Below are 19,321 nucleotides of genomic sequence, written 5' to 3'. Positions count from 1 at the left end.
AGCTGTTCCTATAAGGTCTGGACTTGTGTTTGTTTTCAACCCACCTTTTGGAGCCAAGGAAAGGGTGAGGGCCGTTCATGCTCAGGTTCACACTCACAGCTGGGATGGACGACTCTCTCCTGGTTGCCATGGCAGTGATGCCCTGGAGTGGGGATACTTGCCTATATTTGCAGAGCTTTCCTCCCCATGTGTGGTGGTTCACAACAACTGCAGAGGAGTTATCGGATTGAGAGTTCTGTAGCTTTCTTTACAATGAGCTCTTTATCACATCCTTGGGAGGTCAAATGGGCAGGAAAAATTAAGTGGCAAGAGGAGACAAGCTTTATGACTCTGATCAGTTGAATTTATATTTGCTGTTAGCAATATAAATTGGTTTAGTTAGGATCCTAGGAGCAGATGACAAATTAGTTAACCTTTTAAGTGATACTCATCAAACATGGGACAGGGTTTGTGTTTTAAGAAATACCTCATTTCTTTTTCAAGTTGAATGTTTGAACACCTCCTCATCTATAAACTGAGGACAGAGACAAGTTTTCTTCTACAAGCTTGTGAAAATTGAAGGAGCCAATACATGTCACGTGCTTAGAACAGTGCCTAGACTATAACAAGAGCCCAGTAAATGTTTGATGTTATTATTATTAGCTTTACTTTTATAGGACTGTGCGGTAACTTTTTAATGCAAATGACAGTTCCTTGAGTAGATATTAAGCATACCGACCAGCTTCTAGATATTTTTCTAAATCTCCCTCAAGGAGTTTACCAGTTAGTAGAGAGACAAAAGTAGAAACAAGTAGTTTCTTGAAATAGAGGCACACCCAACATATCCTGGGAAACCTCGAGGCCTGAGCACTCCAGCCTGTATGGACCAACAAGAAAAGGTCTCCAGATGAGGAGGCATTGAGCTGAAGCTCGTTTATGGCCATTCTCCTGATTTGTGGGGTATGGAGGCCAGGAGGGAGGGGCTTAATCACATTTGAAAGAGTGTCTTGAGTTTGATATTTGGACAGATAAGATGTTCTGTGTCTTGAGTCCCTCAAATATTGTAGGTTTCCTAAGGTCTGCACTCAATCAAAGTAGGTCTCCTTTACTTACATCACACTGCTTTATATTCCCATGGTTGTCAGAGGTTTTTGGTAATAATTTTGTGCCCAAAACTTTACTCATCAAATATTGGGAGAGTGATGGTTCTGAAAATCATGAGAATTAAGGCATCTTAAATTCCTGCCCACTCTTTGCACACACTACTTATCTTGTTATTCTGCCAAATTCAAGCAAATTTAAAAACCAGATGTTTCCCAAACAAACTAAATGAGCTCTAATTCAGTGCTTATTCTAATGGCTAATGATCTGATTATTTTTCTCCTCCTTTCTTACTCAGCTAACACAACCACTTTTATGTAACTTCAGAAGAAGCAAGTAACTATTCTAATTTCTGCAGAATTGCCTTGATTTAGAGAACTCAGCTGATTTAATCCTAGAATGACCATCTCTTCATCTTGCACATTTTCTTTAACAGCCTGGTCACTCCCCAAGCTGTTTAGAGTTTTCTGATGCAGTTGATACAGAAAGTGAAAATCCTTTTGTATGAGGTCCTATAGCAAGTTTGCTAACTGAGATGTGAGCTTTGGGTTTTCTTTCTCAGTGATGTTTTTAAAATGCATACCGACTCAGACATTTGTCCAGAGTCTCAATCTTTCTGTATGTTAGGTTTTGAACACACAGCATGACTCAGTGTTGGTGTTCTTTTCCAGAGTAGGGTTACTCAGCACGAGCAGTGCTGACATTCAAGGCTGGATCATTCTTTGTCGTGGGCGGTCTGTCTTGTGCGTTGAGGATGGTCAGCAGCACCCCTGGTCTCTCCCTACTAGACACTGATAGTACCACTTCAGGCCCATCTGCATCCCCACATTGTGACTCCAGACATTGCCGCACATGCCCTGGAAAGCACTGCTGCCTGGTTGAGTACCCCCGCTCTAAAGAAACACAGTTTGGTAAAGAAATGCCTAGAGGGGAATTAGCTGAGCTGAGACCAATGCCAGAGTGACAAGGAAAGGTTCAGAGTTGGAAGTCGCCATATACGGGGGCCAGGCCTTACAAAGAAGGTAAAAGAAGACATTCCGAGGGAGAAGTTCTAATGCTCTGGCCGCCAGTGAGCCCATACTGCCCTCCTGGTGGATTTACTCTCCTGCTGCCTTTAGAGTGACCTTAGAGGTGGCGAAGAACAGCCTCTCGGGATGTCAGATAGAAGGCAGGGACCATGGAGCATAGCCATCGTGAGAGAGGTGTTCAGCTGGCTCTGTCAGAGATGGCACATTGACATGAGGCAGTTGTGTTCAACTTTGGAGCCTTTGGCAGAGAAAGCTTTCATAGTTTCAGATTCTGTATCAGTCCCGGCTTCCACCTGTGTGGTGTCCCCTTTGCACGCCTATAGATCCGGGAGAAGGCTCCCCCTTTCTGAATATGAGTGGGAGAATGTGTTGACATAAAAGGACTCAGAGATGGACGTTAGTACCACTTATAGATGAAGAAATTGAGGCATAGAGAGGCAAGAAACTCATCCAAGTTTCCACAGCAGATAGGCCAAGGTCACGATTGTGACCCCAGAACCCCCACATTCCACAGACAAATTCAAAGCATGGAAAATTCTTTGAAGAAGAAAACAAGATCTGGCTGTTCTGAGGGAGATAGTTAACATTGTTGTAAAATTTTTTGATTAAGAAAAAGAAAATAAATGCTGCACCTTGAACTATTTTTTGTTGACCCTAGGGCCTGTTATTTGTAAGGGGCCTTCACTAATCTTGATTTTTTTTTGATGGGTGATTCAGGCATGATTTATTGAGGGAGATATTTTGGGACCTAGATGACCATTTCTTTCCTCTCACCCCAACCTGTTCTGTCCTCACCACTCCCAGCCCCATCTTATTCCTCAAGCATTATCTATTTCTAGAAGAGTCAGGTGTTTCAGATGAAGACTAGATGGATAGCCATTCCCTTCTCCAGGGGATCTTCCTGACCCAAGGATTGAACTCACGTCTCCGGCATTATAGGAAGATTCTTTACTGTCCGAGCTACCAGGGAAGCCCATCTTATTTCTCAAGTGTTTTTTATTTCTAGAAGAATCAGGTGTTTCATATGAATACAGGATGAATTCTTCCCAGCAGGGAAGTGTTTTGGAAGAAGTAAATTTCAGCCAGTGACTCCCTAGTGATAAGGCTCTAGATCAAAAGAGAGCAAAGGAAATTATAAGGCAAATCACAAAACAACAACTAAAAATTCCAATTAACAAGAATTTCACAACAAATACAGGCTGATGGCTGTTTTATTAAAGCAATGTGGAACACAGCTAGAGGCCACTATGTTCTGGAAATGTAGGAAATTGGCTGAAATCATTTTTCTCTTGTGATCCCCATGTTAAGCCGCAATCAAATCCCTTTTAAGAAAAATCAATACAGTTCCTTGCTATTTTGTATTCTTTTTAAAGCCTTGGCCTTAAACTCAGTCTTTTCCGCAAGTGTTTATTTCTAAGGGGCAAACTTCAGAAATGGGAGAAAAGTCAGTGTTTCTGTGTTGAGTTGTGAGAGGAAGTGGTCAACTTGACTTTGTTTGTAAATAAAATGAGCAACGTGACCTTTTCCCCTTGTATTTTTGTATTGAAAGAAGTATAATATGCCTTGATAGTGATAATTAGTACAATAGCCGTATAGTCTCTAAATGCTTGGAATGGAGAAAACTTTCATTTAAAATTTCAGTTTGTTCTAATAGCATATGTCCTTTTACTGGAGGTAAACTTCGTGGACATGTAAGTGTGTCTGTCGGCGTGTGTATTCTCAAGCATGCAGGTACCCATTTATCCTATGTTGCGCTCTTGGTTTGAACCACAAAATAGAAAAGAATGTAAATATTTTCCAACGCTTACAGGCAATCAGCCACTCTCAGGGATGGACGAAAGTTTGTTATTTTTTTCTTTATCTTTCCATCAGCTTACACTTTGGCCTAATTCCAGTGAAACCCTAGGTCAAGGGCAGCCCCCGCCTTCTACCTCCAGTGTGGATGTGGCTGGCAGAGGACTGAAAATAAATGACCATTTCTTTGGAACTAAAAGTGTCTCTTACAAGCAGAAAAATCAATTTAGCGGAACTCTGGATTTGTCTATTTTAAAAGACCACTAGAAGGGAAACCATTTTGGAGTCTGTGATTCAACCTCAGGAAGACAAGGGTGTTTCTAGGGTTCTTAGAAAATTCCCATACAAGATTGTACTTCCTGGAGTGCTTGGAAAATGACTTGTAATGGATAGTTGAGATATTCAGTTTTAACCAGCAAGTCTGTTTGTTTCATCTTTTGTTTAAAATCTTTGAATTCCTCGGAGAAGGCAATGGCACCCCACTCCAGTACTCTTGCCTGGAAAATCCCATGGATGGAGGAGCCTGGTAGGCTGCAGCCCATGGGGTCGCTAAGAGTCTGACATGACTGAGCAACTTCACTTTCACTTCTCACTTTCATGCATTGGAGAAGGAAATGGCACCCCACTCCAGTACTCTTGCCTGGAGAATCCCAGCAACAGAGGAGCCTAGTGGGCTGCCGTCTATGGGGTCGCACAGAGTCGGACACGACTGAAGTGACTTAGCAGGTCTAGTAAAACTCTGGGTGGTAAAAGATATGTTTTGCGTCTATGCAGTCCAGTATGGTAGCCACTAGCCACATGTGTCCCGTGTGACTGAGGAACTGAATTTTAAATTTCATTTCATTTTCATTAAAAAAAATTTGAATAGCCACATGAGGATCTTTACTGAACAGTGCCAAGTGTAGAGCATAATTACCAGTCAGCATATGTCTTTGATTTTAAATATTCCATTATATTATCACCCTAAATTTTGATTTGTAAAATGTGACAACTATTACTCTTTCTAACTGAGTGATGGTTACTTCCAGGTAATCCTTCATTTCCCATCCTCTTTGCATGCTAACAATGCATATATTAAAATAATGTGTCTTACACTTGTATTCTAATTTTGCTGCTGCACAGCATTGTTAAAGGACTCTTGCCTTCCAAATAGCTCATTAGCCAAGAGCCATATATCTGGCAAGGAGTAATAAGCATTACTCATGAATTTAAGATGCCAATCTTGGGTTTTCTTTCAAATTGTTTTCAATTTAATAAAACCAAACTTCCCATAAAAAAAATAGGGGGTTATGAAAATAGAGCCTAGAAATTAGCATGTTAAATTGCATCTTCCTTTGCCCTTTCTAATAAGTGAACTGTGAGCATTTTCTGGTTAATTAGAATGGGTACTGACTGAGGTTGAACTCTTCAGATGATTCAGACCCGATGTAATTAAGCATAGGAGAGAAAAATATACATTATAGCCAGTTGAAGCCCCAAAGTAAAATTAGATAATTGACTAATTTTAAGTCAGCAGTAGTTTAGGTATTATTTGAATCAAAAGAGAACCAACCCATTTAATTTGAAATCATCACAAGCCTCCTCTCTTTAAGGGTTTAGGACTTAAGACATTGAGTTTTCTCTTTGACCTGCCTGCTCTTTGAATCCAGCTAATCTTTGATACGGAGAAGGCAATGGCACCCCACTCCAGTACTCTTGCCTGGAAAATCCCATGGATGGAGGAGCTTGGAGGGCTGCAGTCCATGGGGTCGCTAAGAGTCGGACACGACTGAGCGACTTCACTTTCACTTCTCACTTTCATGCATTGGAGAAGGAAATGGCAACCCACTCCGGTGTTCTTGCCTGGGGAATCCCAGGGACGGGGGAGCCTGGTGGGCTACCGTCTATGGGGTTGCACAGAGTCAGACTGAATCAACTTGGCAGCAGCAACAATCTTTGATAGAATTTCAGTAGGAGCTGCTTTGGTGATCATTTCTATTTTACTTTATTTTTGTTGTTTCTAAATTCTTTTTCCTAAAAAAAAAATAAATAAATAAAATAAATTCTTTTTCCTTAACTTTATAATGCTCATATCTTCTTTGTTGTTTGATTGTATTATTCGTTTTTGTTCCTGCTAAAGCCAGTTGCCCCTTTCCTTTCACCCGTCTTTGGTCCAAATATTTCTCTGAAAAATCAAGTACATATGAACTGATTTCTGCTGGGAATTTACCTGAAGGGGACTCACCAAGATCCAAAACTAACATCAAAGGGAACTGAAGGAAGGAGGTGTGTTTGAATTGAAGCAGAAAAAAAGGGAAAAAGAACTTTAAAAATTAAATTTGTTCTTGATTACAGAAGTAATTTATTATATTTTTTGGTAGAAAAATTGGATCTTCATACAAACAGATGTATCTTCTTTCTAGTTTTTTCCTACACACATTTATATATGTGTGTTCAAATTATCTACACATTATGAAAAGTGAAGTGTTAGTCACTCAGTCGTGTCCAACTCTGTGACACCAAGGTCTGAGGCTACAGTCCATGGGATTCTCCAGGCATGAATACTGAAGTGGGTTGCCATTCTCTTCTCCAGGGGACCTTCCCCACCCAGGGAACAAACCTGAGTCTCTACATTGCAGGCGGATTCTTTATGGTCTGAGCCACCAGGGAAGCCCTGTTTACATGTTATGGTTACATGTAATATTCACATTTGATATACAGTCTTGGTCTTAAATTTTACTTTATCACATTTTTTCCACTAATAAATTTTCTTCTAGAGATACTTTTTACCACATAATTCCTTCAAATACATATAGACAAATTTCAAAGAGATGCAGGTTCTCAGTAGAATACATAATCATCATCTTTGAACATATCTTACCATACATTTTGATGACTCTCTTTGGGTAATTCCTAGACATATATTTGCACCCTGGAAAAGTTATGCATATTGAAGCCCTCACCAATAAGAAGTGAATGAGAGCAGAACAGGTTTTAAATGTATTAGTGACATGGGAGTGGTTATGGTGAGATGAGAATTTCCTTGAGGTTATCTACTCAACTTCATCTGTATTTTTAGCTTAATTTCAAAGACATAGCACCCTTTTGTCAATAATATACTCTTGTGTTTCTATTTTTGTTGATTTAAGAAGTTTTTATATATATTTGTGTTTATTAGTGTATTTACAATCAGATCAGATCAGATCAGTCGCTCAGTCGTGTCCGACTCTTTGTGACCCCATGAATCGCAGCATGCCAGGCCTCCCTGTCCGTCACCAACTCCCGGAGTTCATTGAGACTCACGTCCATCAAGTCGGTGATGCCATCCAACCATCTCATCCTCTGTCGTCCCCTTCTCCTCCTGCCCTCAATCCCTCCCAGCATCAGAGTCTTTTCCAGTGAGTCAACTCTTCGCATGAGGTGGCCAAAGTACTGGAGTTTCAGCTTTAGCATCATTCCTTCCAAAGAAATCCCAGGGCTGATCTCCTTCAGAATGGACTGGTTGGATCTCCTTGCAGTCCATTTATAATCAGTGTTGCTATTTATTTCAGCCTATACTTTGAGTCTTGGTCATTATTATCTAGTGATTTTTCTTCCATATTTTATTCAAAAACATACGACATTGGGCAACTAAGCTTGAGTTTAAATGAATTAGAAATGCTCCTTTTTATTTAATTTACATCAGCTTTGTAAGTATTGCATGGTGATACTTACAAAGTATGTGGTGTAAGTATTACGTGGTGATACTTTGTGTTACACTAGGTAGCCACACATATCTACATGTAGTTTGTCCATTTCAGTCATCTGCCACAGATAGGCAATCAGGAAATTAAATAATTTCAAAGTGACTGGAACTTCCAGAATAACAATCCAAAGGTCAATGTACTTTATTTTGTTAGGAAGAAAATGTATACAAAGTAACCTACATATTAGAAGATGTAAATAGACACTAACAAAAAGAAGGAATTGCCTGCAGCAGAAAGGAATGATTAGACTAAGTAATATCAGGCAATTAAAACAGGCATAAAAGCTTTATTGCTTCTGAGTTTCCAAGACAACTCGCTTCAGTGATGGATGTTCATAAGTCTGATTCTGGACCATCAAACAGATCCTATGTTCTGGTTAACATGCATGTCCATTATAGAAGACTATGGTAAAAATGGTTTATTAAAACATATGTTTGGGCATTTAATACAGAAGTTTCAGTTTCTTATCACTTACACAGTACACCTCATTCCATAGTGAGCAGTCCTCAGAGTCCAGAGCCTGAACTTTTTCCTGTAATTCAAATATGTGGTTTGAATATATGTATATAATTTGAATTATTATAAAACAAAAATAATTTTGTCAGTGATTTTCCCAAATAGAGAATCCTTTTATATCAGAAAACCTGAAAGCAACTCCAGTCTGATTTGAAATTTTGTATTCTTTCCAATATCACACATAGTTTTCAAGTAACATCATTCCTTACATCCTGAAAATGTTTCTCAGTACGAATAAACATAATGGCAATATTTTCATGAGCTGTGGAAGACAAAGTGTGGTGGGGGCATATATTTTGGGGACTATACCAGGATATATATTTCTATCTTTCTACTGGATTTTTTTAGGAAAGTCATTGACAAAACAGTTCTCCTTAGTCCTGACCATATAAGCATTACATTGTTGGAAGAGAAAGTTTGTTGGCATGACATAAATGATAGGGCTCTTGATGTCGATGTCATGACCCACTAATCAATTATGACCCACAATTGAAAGACACTAGCATGGAAATAGAGTGCATCATTCATCTAGAGATAGATGGTTCTAAGGTTGGTTATTTCAGGGGCACCGAAGACCTAGAGAGTTTCTGCCTTTCTACTTGTCCCTCCTTGTTACAAGATGGCAGACACAACTCCAGGCATCACATCCTCAAACAAATAGATCCAAAGACAGAACAGCACTTTTCCCTAGCATGTGTATACAGTTTTTTTTTTAATGTATATATTTTTTAATTGAAGGATAATTGCTTTACAGGCTCAGTAACAACTTAGGTACACAGTTTTAATTAGACAGTAATTCTTTTTCCCAGAAGCTCTGCCTCTCCTATTAGATTTCCCTTTCAGCCTAATTCATTGTTCAGCTTCCAACACAACCATTCCCTAAACCAATCACTAATGAGGGAAACAGATGCCACATTTGGTGTGGATATGGTATTTTATAGTAATTGATGCCATAATTGGAGGAGTGAGCATTTGTTCTGTGGGACAGGGGAGGGGGCTCCTCCCTCCTGAATTTATGGAAAGCCTGATGCTGGGATTAATTCCAGCATTGCCAACAAGGACCGAGTGGTGAGGAAAACTATTGGACACATGGCTAATGATGTCTGCCTGGGTCAGGAAGACATCCCCTGTAGAGAGAAATGGCAACACACTCCAGTGTTCTTGCCTGGAGAATCCCATGGACAGAGGAGTCTGGCAGGCTACAGCCCATGGGGTCACAAAGAGTTGGACATGACTGAGCGACTAGCACTTTCTTTCATATTTGCCAAGGCATTTTGACTACACTTCTGCCACGGTCTTAACACTATTAGGCTTTCTCTTATCATTATTTGACTTCCCTGGTGGCTCAGATGGTAAAGCGTCTGTCTACAATGTGAGAGACCTGGGTTCAATCCCTGGGTTGGGAAGATTCCCTGGAGAAGGAAATGGCAACCCACTCCAGTACTCTTGCCTTGAAAATCCCATGGACGGAGGAGCCTGGTGCAGGCTACTATCCATGGGGTCACAAAGAGTCGGGCACGACTGAGTGACTTCACTTTCACTTTATCATTATTTGTGAGCTTATTTTAGCCCTTTGGTAGATTCTAGATTCCTTAGGATGGGGACTTACCATTTTTATCAGGTCATGGAATACTGCCTTACCCTAGAGGGTGATTAATAAATACATACTAAATTGATTAGAATTGGCCTATGTCAGTTGATTAAAAGCTTTCTTTCTGACTTTTTAATTTATTCTAAATTCTTTAAAATCAGGTTATTTGCTTGAACATTGACACCCTCCCAGTAATGTTTATTCATTCCAGAAAATGATTAAGGGGCCTTAATCATAAAGGTATTGGAATAAAGTTACTGTGGGTACTGTGTAATATAAACGCTAAAAAACCTGTTTACAATTCTGTTTGGGTGTAGGAGGAAAAAAGAATTCAAATATAAATATAAGTGGGAAAGTAAAGCTGTACTGAGTCCATTTTATGCATCTGTTAACATTTTGAAGACTATACAGTAGAATTTATCATCTTAAAGATTATGAAGTGAAAGAAATGAGTTGTATATAAAACCACTGTGATTCCCTATTTGAAGCTCCATTTAATATAAGTTTTCTTAGGAAAATACCTCGAAGATTTAAAATTCAGTACATTATTTTATGTATCACATAATTTCATCAAAAAATTGCTTTCAGTAGAATGAGATCAAAAGACCAGATTCTGGTTATTAATGTGGTGTGAAATATAAAGCCAGTGGTCCAAGTTTTCATTTGTTTTGTAATATAAACATTTCAGAAAAGCTTATCTTTTTAATGTAAAGAATTCTTCATATAAACTTCCCTCATTTGGTTCTGGCTTCCCAGGTGTTTCAGTGCTAATGAATTCTCTTGCCAATGCAGGAGATGCAGATTAGATCCCTGGGTTGGGAAGATTCCCTGGAGGAGGAAATGGCATCCCCCTCTAGTATTCTTCCCTGGGAAATCTCATGAATAGAGGAGTCTGGTGGGCTACCATCCATGGGGTCACAAAGAGTTGGACATGACTGAGCAACTGAACAACAATGTTTTGTTCTGGCTCAGTGACTATATACTTCTTCATAATTTTACACATTACCAACTATTACAACTACTATGTAAACTTCTATTTTTTAAAAGTTTTGAGATGGTATAATTTAAATTGTCTCTAAAGAGAAATATAGTCCTTATTTGCCTGCAGAATGGTCAATTTGTAGGTGTAAATGAGCAGTTCCTATCTTATTCAAGAAGATCCATTTATATCTTCTTTGCAGTTACATGAAATTTTAATTCAGCACAAAATCAGGAATGATTTTTTAAACTTTTTATTGTTTGCTTATTTTTAGTTACAGAATTTACTAAGTAAGGTGGTGGTAGGAAAAAATCTTTGTGTTCTTGTGTCTTTCTGAAAGCAACTGAAGTATTTACTTCAGGTCTCTTCTCATTTTCTGATCTTTTAATCCTGGAAAAAAATTGCAAAAGAAGCAAGTAAAACAATTTACAAATATTCTTAGTGAGTACCATTTATAGTAACAAATATGGGTTCAATTTTGCCAAAACAATATTATAGCCATTGAAGTTGAACTCTATAATTTTCAAACTTTCTTTGTTGTCTCATAGTCATTAGATATGAGGTGTCAGGATGGAGGCCCCTGCCTTCAGAATACTTAAAACAATTATTGAATAATAAAACAACAATTGCTGTATTTTGTTGAGTACTTTCTGCATGGTCATTTCTAAACTCATCACTTTATTTTCTTAAGACAACTCTAAGATGCTATCACTATTTAACTCTAATTTTAGATGGGAATTTTAAAGAGTTCAAACTATGTACCCAAAATCACCTTTCCTTGAATAGCTCTGGCAAGATTTATAAAGTTCATAACACTAATTATTAATAAAGAGATAAATGCATTTTTTGAGATAAACACATTTTCTATACAAAGAGGTAACCTGTACCTTAGACTAGAATAATCAACTGTAGGCACCAGATTATTTGGGATACAATCATTTTTCAAATATGCTCCATATTTTCCACAAATATGCCTGTGTTCTCCACAAATATTCCCATAATTTTGAAGCCTTATATAACATATAATTTTTATTGGAAAACTATGGTATTTCTTCTTAGACAAAGTCTTGAAAATTATTTGATTTAGTTACTTCCTCTCATTTTAAAGGGTAAACACCCATATAGTTGAAGTGACTTGTTAAACAGCATCTCCTTTTTGAGTGCAGAGTTATAACTGGAACTCAGGTATCCCGGCTCCCCATCCAGGTCATTTCTACCCCACCCCTCACTTTCTCAGTAGAAAGTCATTAATAACATTTATAGCTTGGAATTACATTTGAAGACATGCATACAGTAGAATTACATAATCTCTTATACACAAGAGTGAGGGTTTATATATATGGATAAGGGTCACTTATTGACTATTTCCCACTCACTTGGAAGAGTGGGAAAGAGCTTTCTGTAATGAAAGGATATTTTGTCCTTTACTGTGAAGACTTATTGCTAAAAGCTTAATCTACAGAATCCCAGCACTGAAAAGGAATCTAGCAATCTGTGTAGTTTAGCTTCCTCCAAGTTAGATTAAAAACCACTTTAAACAAGTAATTTTCCTTTAGGTTTTTAAAGAGACCTCCCACCTACCTGTTCAAATATCTGCATCCCCTCACTGGCAAAAATTACCCTTTTAAGAGAAATCTCCGGTTCAATTCTAGCCTATTATTGCTGGTCAAACCTTTGAAAGATAAAGAGAACTAATGTTCCCTTATAGTACTGTCTGTAAAATTAACAGGTTTCAATAATAGATATTCTGGTAGGAATTCAAAGTAATTATAGAGTTTCAGATCAGATCAGATCAGTAGCTCAGTCATGTCCGACTCTTTACGACCCCATGAATCACAGCACGCCAGGCCTCCCTGTCCACCATAAAAGCTATTGTGTTAATTCTAAGCCATATAGATGAACTCATTTATAATATAAACTTACAGCACACACTTGGACTAACTGAATCACTGAGCTGTAGCTGTAGCTACTGAAACTGTAGGCCTTGGACTGTGAGAGATTTTCAATCTCTGGGGGGGCCATTTTCGCTCGACCATTTTCATAAGTGTTGTAGTGACTTCAAGGTATACTCACCACTTCCTCCCGCTTGGTCTTGTCTGTTGCTGGCCAAGCTTCCAGAGGCAGGTCAGGAAGCATGGGGGGCAGAGGCTGCATGGGGAATATCGGAGGCAGAGGTGGCTGTGGCGGCAAGGGCTGGATGGGGTGCACAGGTGGCTGGGGCTGCAGGGGCTGCAGGGGCTGCAAGGGCTGCATGGGCTGCATGGGCTGCAGGGGCTGGTGAGGCTGCAGGGGCTGGTGAGGCTGCGGCTGGATGGACTGGGGCTGGAAGGGCTGCTGGGCGGGCAGAGGGAGGTTTGGCTGGTGGTGTTGGGTTGGAGTCATGGAGTGTTGGCCAGGAACTGGCATCATTGGTTGCTGGGGGACCACGGGCTGCTGAGCTGGCACCATGGGGATGTGGTGATGAGGCTGCAGGGCGTGATTCTGGGGAGTCTGCTGGGACACCACGGGAATGATTTGGTGGTGCAGCCATCCACCCATGGGTTCGTAACCATAGGAAGGGTACTGGTGAGAAACAAAGAGTCAGGTTTACCATCAGCTCCATTGACTTCCAACTGGAGAAGCAGCAATGTTTTCTTTGTCATTATGGCAATATTAATATTTACTCAATTTTTTTTCCTGTGCAAGAATTTCTAACTGTGTATACAGATTTGACCGTTTACCAACTAAAGTTCCCATTAGTGTCTATATGTGGCATAGATATGTTGCCTCACTTAAAAAGGGAATTGAAATGCATGCTTAATATTTTAAGGGAATAAAGAACCAAAAACATCTACATACCGGGTGTCTTATCATGCTCTGGTACCACTTCAGAGGGGTGAGCACCTTAAGAGAAAGAGAGATTAGAATACATTTGTTTTAATTTAGTTGCATGAAATATAGACTCACTAATGCAGTCTCGTCAATACTGATACCCTGAAAATAGGAGTTCTAAGGAAGAAAGAATAAGGTAAACATTTGTTAGGTGCTTCCTATGTGTGAGGTTCCACCTTACAGCCATCACACACATTTTTCATGTTTTCTTAGATACTCTGAGGCAAGTATCATCACTTTCACTTTTACAGACAAGGTCATGGAGAGTTAGAGGCTCATGAGGTTGACTGAGATTATAAAAGTTGTAAGTCTGTTTAATTCCTCAGCTCCTGTTCTTCTTTACAAGAGAAAAAACAGAAAATTAATGTGATATAATTTTAATTATATCCTTTTTTGATGTGATGTAACAATGAAAAAAAATAAAGGAGGCAGAAACACTGTCCCTTATACTAGAAACACAGGTTTTCAGGTCACATATGTCATCCTTTTAAGATATAACAGAAAATCTTGCCTCAAATTTTTATTGACACTTTTTCTCAGTTTGTATGGGTAAACAAACTCATGGATTGTCATTTGAACCTATGAAAGAAGTAAGACTTTTCCTTCTTTCTAAGCAGTATGTATTTGGTTCACCCCAGGTCCAGTGACTCCTTCAGATCGTATTTGATATCAATACAATAAACAATTATTAACTTTGCTCAAGTCATACTTAACAAAGCACCTTTGATATTGCTTAACTATTTTGCTCCCCAAACAATATTTTGAAGGCAGGGGATTATCATTATTTCCCTTCTCCAGATGAGGAAACCAAAGTTCTAGAGAGAGAAAACAATTGACCTAATGTCTCATGGTAAGTATGGGGGTGAGGAGAGCCTCAAACCCAATTTCCAGAAATCTCATGCTTTCCATTGCTCTCACAGACCACTTGGTCACTAATATCTCAGTAAGGACAAATGAGGGAGATACACAGAGTGTGACTATCTTAGAATTGGGAGTTTTCCAGCTGGAAAGGATCTTAAATAGCATCTTACCTGATTCCCCATGTTTTACAGGCTGGGATAGAACAAAGCTGTTCAGCCAGAGTTCATTTCTGCCCTACCGTGCAGTCCCCCTGAGTGGTAGTTCATGGGAGATAAACTTTATAGCCATATAAGGAGGAGGAACTGAGTCAGAGAGGCCAGGTGGGAGGGTTCTGGGGCAATGAAGGCTTGGGATGACCCACCAGGGCTTAAACCAGGAAGCTGGTAGTGAGAACTGAAAAAGTGGGACTGAGAAACATCTTGAATGAAGAATCAACACACTATTCTTTACAGAGCCCAGGGCATTGTTAACTCAAACAATGGTCAAAATTAGTAAAGAGAAAAATTACCTCATAGCTGAAGTTGATATAACCAGGGTGCCCAGGATGAGGTGGTAGCTTTTATAGGAAGGGGGGAAAGGAGAAGAAAAAGAATGATAAAGAGGAAGAGAAAAGGGAGGGGGAGAGAAAGAAGGGGAGAGAGAGAGAGAGGGAAAGAGATTGTCAATATGCAATTTTCACATTAAGAGAGACTGCAGCTACTTTTAAAAAATCTATATAGTGCAGAATATATTTGAGGTCTACTTTTAGTTTGAACATGTGCCCTGTGTAGGAGAGGAGCCCTCTTATTTTAAAGAGGTCCAGAACAACTAGATGTCCTAGGAACAGAAACCAGCACACATTTATCCTCCCCTGATCTTCAGACACCTCTCCGTCCATGTTGTCAATCAGTCTTACTCTAGCCCACCCATCATTTTATTTCTTGATGAAGCTGTCTACTGAAAAAATATTCACAACCTAAAAGTTGAGAGTTATAGTTTATTCAGCGGGAATTTTTAGGACTTCAAGACCAGGAGGCAACATCTCAAGTTACCCAGAGAGAACTGCTCCGAGGAGGCGATGGTGGGGAGCCAGGATATATAAGAATTTTGTAACAAAGGGCAGGTGGACTGAATGTCAAAAGATATTGTTAATGAAAGAAAACCAGATATCTCAAGGAATTTAGTGCTTTTTCTGTATACAGGAAGATGGAGGAGTCTGAGCTCACTGAAATCATTCCTTTGATCTGCAGCTTAGCTATCTGGGGCCAGCATCCTGTATTCTCCTTCCCTGAAAGTTTCCTGAGGGCTCACCTTTGGGAGTGACTGCAATCTGATGGCTTCTAGATGGCAGGTATTCCTTCCTCCCTGAGGTCCCCTAGGGCTCACCAGCTCACCCTGAAGGGGGCTGCAATCACTGAGGACTGTGACATCCTTTGTTTACTGATATGGCAGGCAATATTCCTTGTCTCAAAACTCACTCCAAGTTGGGAAGAAGGATATGTTTTTCTTACACAATTACAAAATGCCAGCAAGAAGAGCATTGTCTGACGAACATTCCCTTATAGATCAGGAGGTGGCTATGTGGTTAAGTAAAAGATACTACTCACAATGGGCATGCTAAGTAAATAAGGCATGAGCAGCAACCAAAGAAACAACTATGTGAATGGAAGCATGTGAAAACAAGATGGGTGTGGCGCAGTGGAGACAGTACAAATCACATGGGAAATGGAAGAGTTGATTTCTGAAGTTTTGGCTGATTCTTTTCATTATTCTGTCATTTTTTTATGATTCTGTCAATGTTTCTATGGTAGAAGAATTTTGAAGCTCAAAATAAAAAACAACCTGAATAATTATCGAAACCAGGACTGTCTGTCTTGTCAAAAGTGGAGGCCAAGTGATTGATGCCTGCATTGTGGAATTCTGGTTGGCCCTGAGGGGTGGGGGGAAGGGGGAGAGGAGGACCTTTCAGACCATCCCCCTCAGGCTGTGAGCTGATTAAGGCTCTGTTCTTTTAAAATGCTCAAATTTCTTAAGAGGGTTTATTCCTCTCATCTGAGTGTGAATTGTTTTCCTTTTAGTTAACTGCCTTTCCTCTATATTCTTGATTGAAGCCCTCAGAGAATAGGGGTGTTAAATCGAAGAGGGGAAAAAGGACTGAATTTGCAATGCTGGGGCCCTCAGGGACCTAGGAATTGCCACAATGCAGGATTTCAGGAAGGCAGAGCACAGAATCTTGGTCTTATGGGTGAGAGAGGAAGAGAGGAGGCAGATATTCAAGCTTTGCTGGCTTCTGGTTGTATCAACTGCTCTTTAGGCCACTGAAAAACAGATGGATCCTGCTTTGCCTGCATGTGATCTAACCTCTTGTGTACCTGTATTTAGAGACAATTGGTCAGACCTCCCAGCCCTTGGTACATCTCAGTATAACATGTATCCATATGTATTGAGCATAGATTGGATTCCAGACAACCACACGGACGTCCTTCGCTTAACAGGTACGCCCAAAAGGATGAGGTCTCTTAGAACAGGGAGATGGTTCAAGAAAGGAATTCCTAACACAAAATCTTACCCTCTGAAGGTCAACAGCAGTGGACATGGGGGAGCAGGAAAATATTTGGACACTTATGAAAAGCTGAATTTTAGAGAAAACTGACATTTTTGTAATGTTTGCCTAAGGCTGGTTGAATACTTTCTCTGGAGGCCTTTCAAGGGTCCCTTCCAAAAGTTTCCTCCATCTAGAGATGGGTGATGATATTTACAGGCTAATTGTTCCAATAGAATCTCCTGGGGTGCTTGTTAAAATACAGAGTCCTGGGCCCCACCCCAACTGTACTCAATCAGAATCTTTGACAGAAGCATCTGGGAATCCATTTTTTATAACAAGTTTTCAAAGTGTTTCTTAAACACAGAGACATTTGAGGAAATCTGATCATGTACTGTTTTAAACCCTAACGCTTACCCACTGTGGGGCAGACTTTTGTTTCCAAGCTTGTGAAACTGGACATTTACTTTTGAAGGAGGGGTTTTACTCACAGGCATAGAGAAGGCTGCTCCCAGGAGGCAGGCAAACAAAATCCAGGTCCCCATTTCTTGATAGCCCTGAAATACAAGTCAACACCCACTTTTCTTATCTCTTCTCAAAGAAGGACATAATTAATGCTTCATGAAACCCACATAAAAATCTATATTAGTCTGTTGCTAATAAAAAGGATGGACCATTTCTTGTGAGATTACTTCATTCCTGTATGATTCCAGTTCTCAACCCATTTTATTGTTTCTGGAATTACAGTGGTAATAAAGATGTTTTTCATTTAGGTTGAGAGCTGAACAAGCTTTAGGGACATAAATGACATGAATTCGCAGGCCATTTTCCTATACCTATATAGCCTGTAGAGTCATAGAAGCTAAATGTAGGTTATAATTAAAATGATTAAAAACAGAATTAACTCTAAAAACTGAGATCATCAGGGTGCATACTATTTGATACTTTTAGAACCAGGAGGCACAGAAACGTTGGTTTTGGTACCATCCACCTGAGCACTGCTACTGTTAAAAATCAGTCATCTGAGAAAATAGAATAAGGAAGGAATGGAATTTAATTTCAGGTGTTCTGACTGACAGGACTTAAGACCCTCAGGTAACATCCTTGAGCTCCAGATGTGGAGCAAAAGATGTGGTTGAAGAGAGGGGAGAGGACGGTGCTAATATTCTGTTATTATTCTCTGAACGTCGAATGGCTTTTATTGAAAAGATTCCATATTTAGATGATGACATTTTCCTTTTGTTTGACACTGCACTGTAATTATTCCACAAATAAGACCCTTGGAACATGAAGCAAAACAAGCCATCCTAAAATACATTGCCTTGTGGTGCAAATTACTGGCTAACTTTGAGAACTGTCAGAAGAAAAGCCTTAAATTTGCATCGGAAATGAGTATCGGGTGTAATAATGCAGGCTATGAGAAGTACACTGACATTTTTACCTCCTAAATCTGTTTTTTTTGAAGTTTGCATTCATGAGGAAAACCATTTTGTTGATGGTTCTGTTTGATGGAATTAAATGAAATGTTTTTCAAAGTAATGTATCACAGCCTGTGAAAAATTACTTTTGCCTTAATTGATAAGTAATTAAATATTTTGCTGTGAAATTTGGCCCTGAAAAGTGCTTTGGGATTCTGGACCTAAAATTTAAAGAAATATAAACAAACATTTTGCTGCATGAGAAAGTAATAATTCATTTAAGTAATCAGTTTAATATAATCATGGTCCAGCTGAAGAAGCAACTGAATATTGACAATATAAGTTATTAGAAATGCAGAACACATTTGTATCTTTTGAACATGAAATGCAGAAAAAGAAGTAAGTACAATATAAAGGATACCAAATTATGAATAAAATCCACATACCTTTGAACACACGTTCTCAGTAAGTTTCTGTCTGAAACTCAGGGATGCTTGATTCTTTAGATTTCTTCCAACTAAGAGCTCATTTTATACCATTCACAGCATCTAGAGCAACCAATCAGGTTTCTGAAGGAAAAATGTGTTGAGTGTAACTAAAAATCCCTGCATCATGACTTTTAGAAGCTGTGATCAAATATAAGACTGTATGTTGTGATTAGTGCATATAGTCTTTCATTATAGGCAATAATAGGTTTAACAGGCAAAAAATTTCATCAGTCTGTTTTTAGGTCAGCAAATGAGTTGACTGCACATGCTGATATATTCAGATTTACTATTAAGAAACAGCCATGTCATTGTCTGTTCCCTGGTTCTAACGAATATAACATTGTTCTTTACCAAAAAAATGTTAGATGGCTGAGTTTCTATAGTCTAATCAATGTGCCCTCTAGGGTTCCCCAGCCCTCAGATCAGGATAAATTGATTGAAATCTCCAT

The 19,321-nt window shown here is 39.2% G+C and overlaps 2 protein-coding genes across 13 annotated transcripts in view; one reads left to right on the top strand and one right to left on the bottom strand.

Annotated features, from left to right (window-relative positions):
• Positions 1-19,321, top strand: part of ARHGAP6 (Rho GTPase activating protein 6) — a 541,445-nt gene that overhangs the window by 383,254 nt on the left and 138,870 nt on the right. The gene's annotated exons all lie outside the window — the stretch shown is intronic.
• On the bottom strand, positions 10,955-17,511 carry AMELX (amelogenin X-linked). 5 transcript variants are annotated; one of them, XM_086386904.1, is made up of 5 exons: positions 17,458-17,511; positions 14,954-15,001; positions 13,552-13,596; positions 12,787-13,275; positions 10,955-11,103 (listed from the first exon to the last, which is right to left on the bottom strand). In XM_086386904.1, exons 1-5 carry the CDS (start codon positions 17,509-17,511, stop codon positions 11,098-11,100), a joined length of 642 nt encoding a protein of 213 aa, XP_086243030.1. In that variant the 3' UTR covers positions 10,955-11,097. The 5 variants fall into 5 exon arrangements, with proteins under 5 accessions (XP_086243030.1, XP_086243034.1, XP_086243029.1 ...); XM_086386908.1 differs by having other exon boundaries at positions 10,956-11,103; positions 12,787-12,861; XM_086386903.1 differs by lacking the exon at positions 10,955-11,103 and having other exon boundaries at positions 12,644-13,275.

The sequence above is a fragment of the Bos grunniens genome, chromosome X (genome assembly GCF_055505025.1).
Source record: "Bos grunniens cultivar Pamir isolate PY7600 chromosome X, Bosgru_T2T1.0, whole genome shotgun sequence".
In the NCBI taxonomy this organism is placed as follows: Eukaryota; Metazoa; Chordata; class Mammalia; order Artiodactyla; family Bovidae; genus Bos; species Bos grunniens.
The sequence above is the reverse complement of the archived record's forward strand: the minus strand, read 5'-3'. Positions and strand labels throughout refer to the sequence as shown.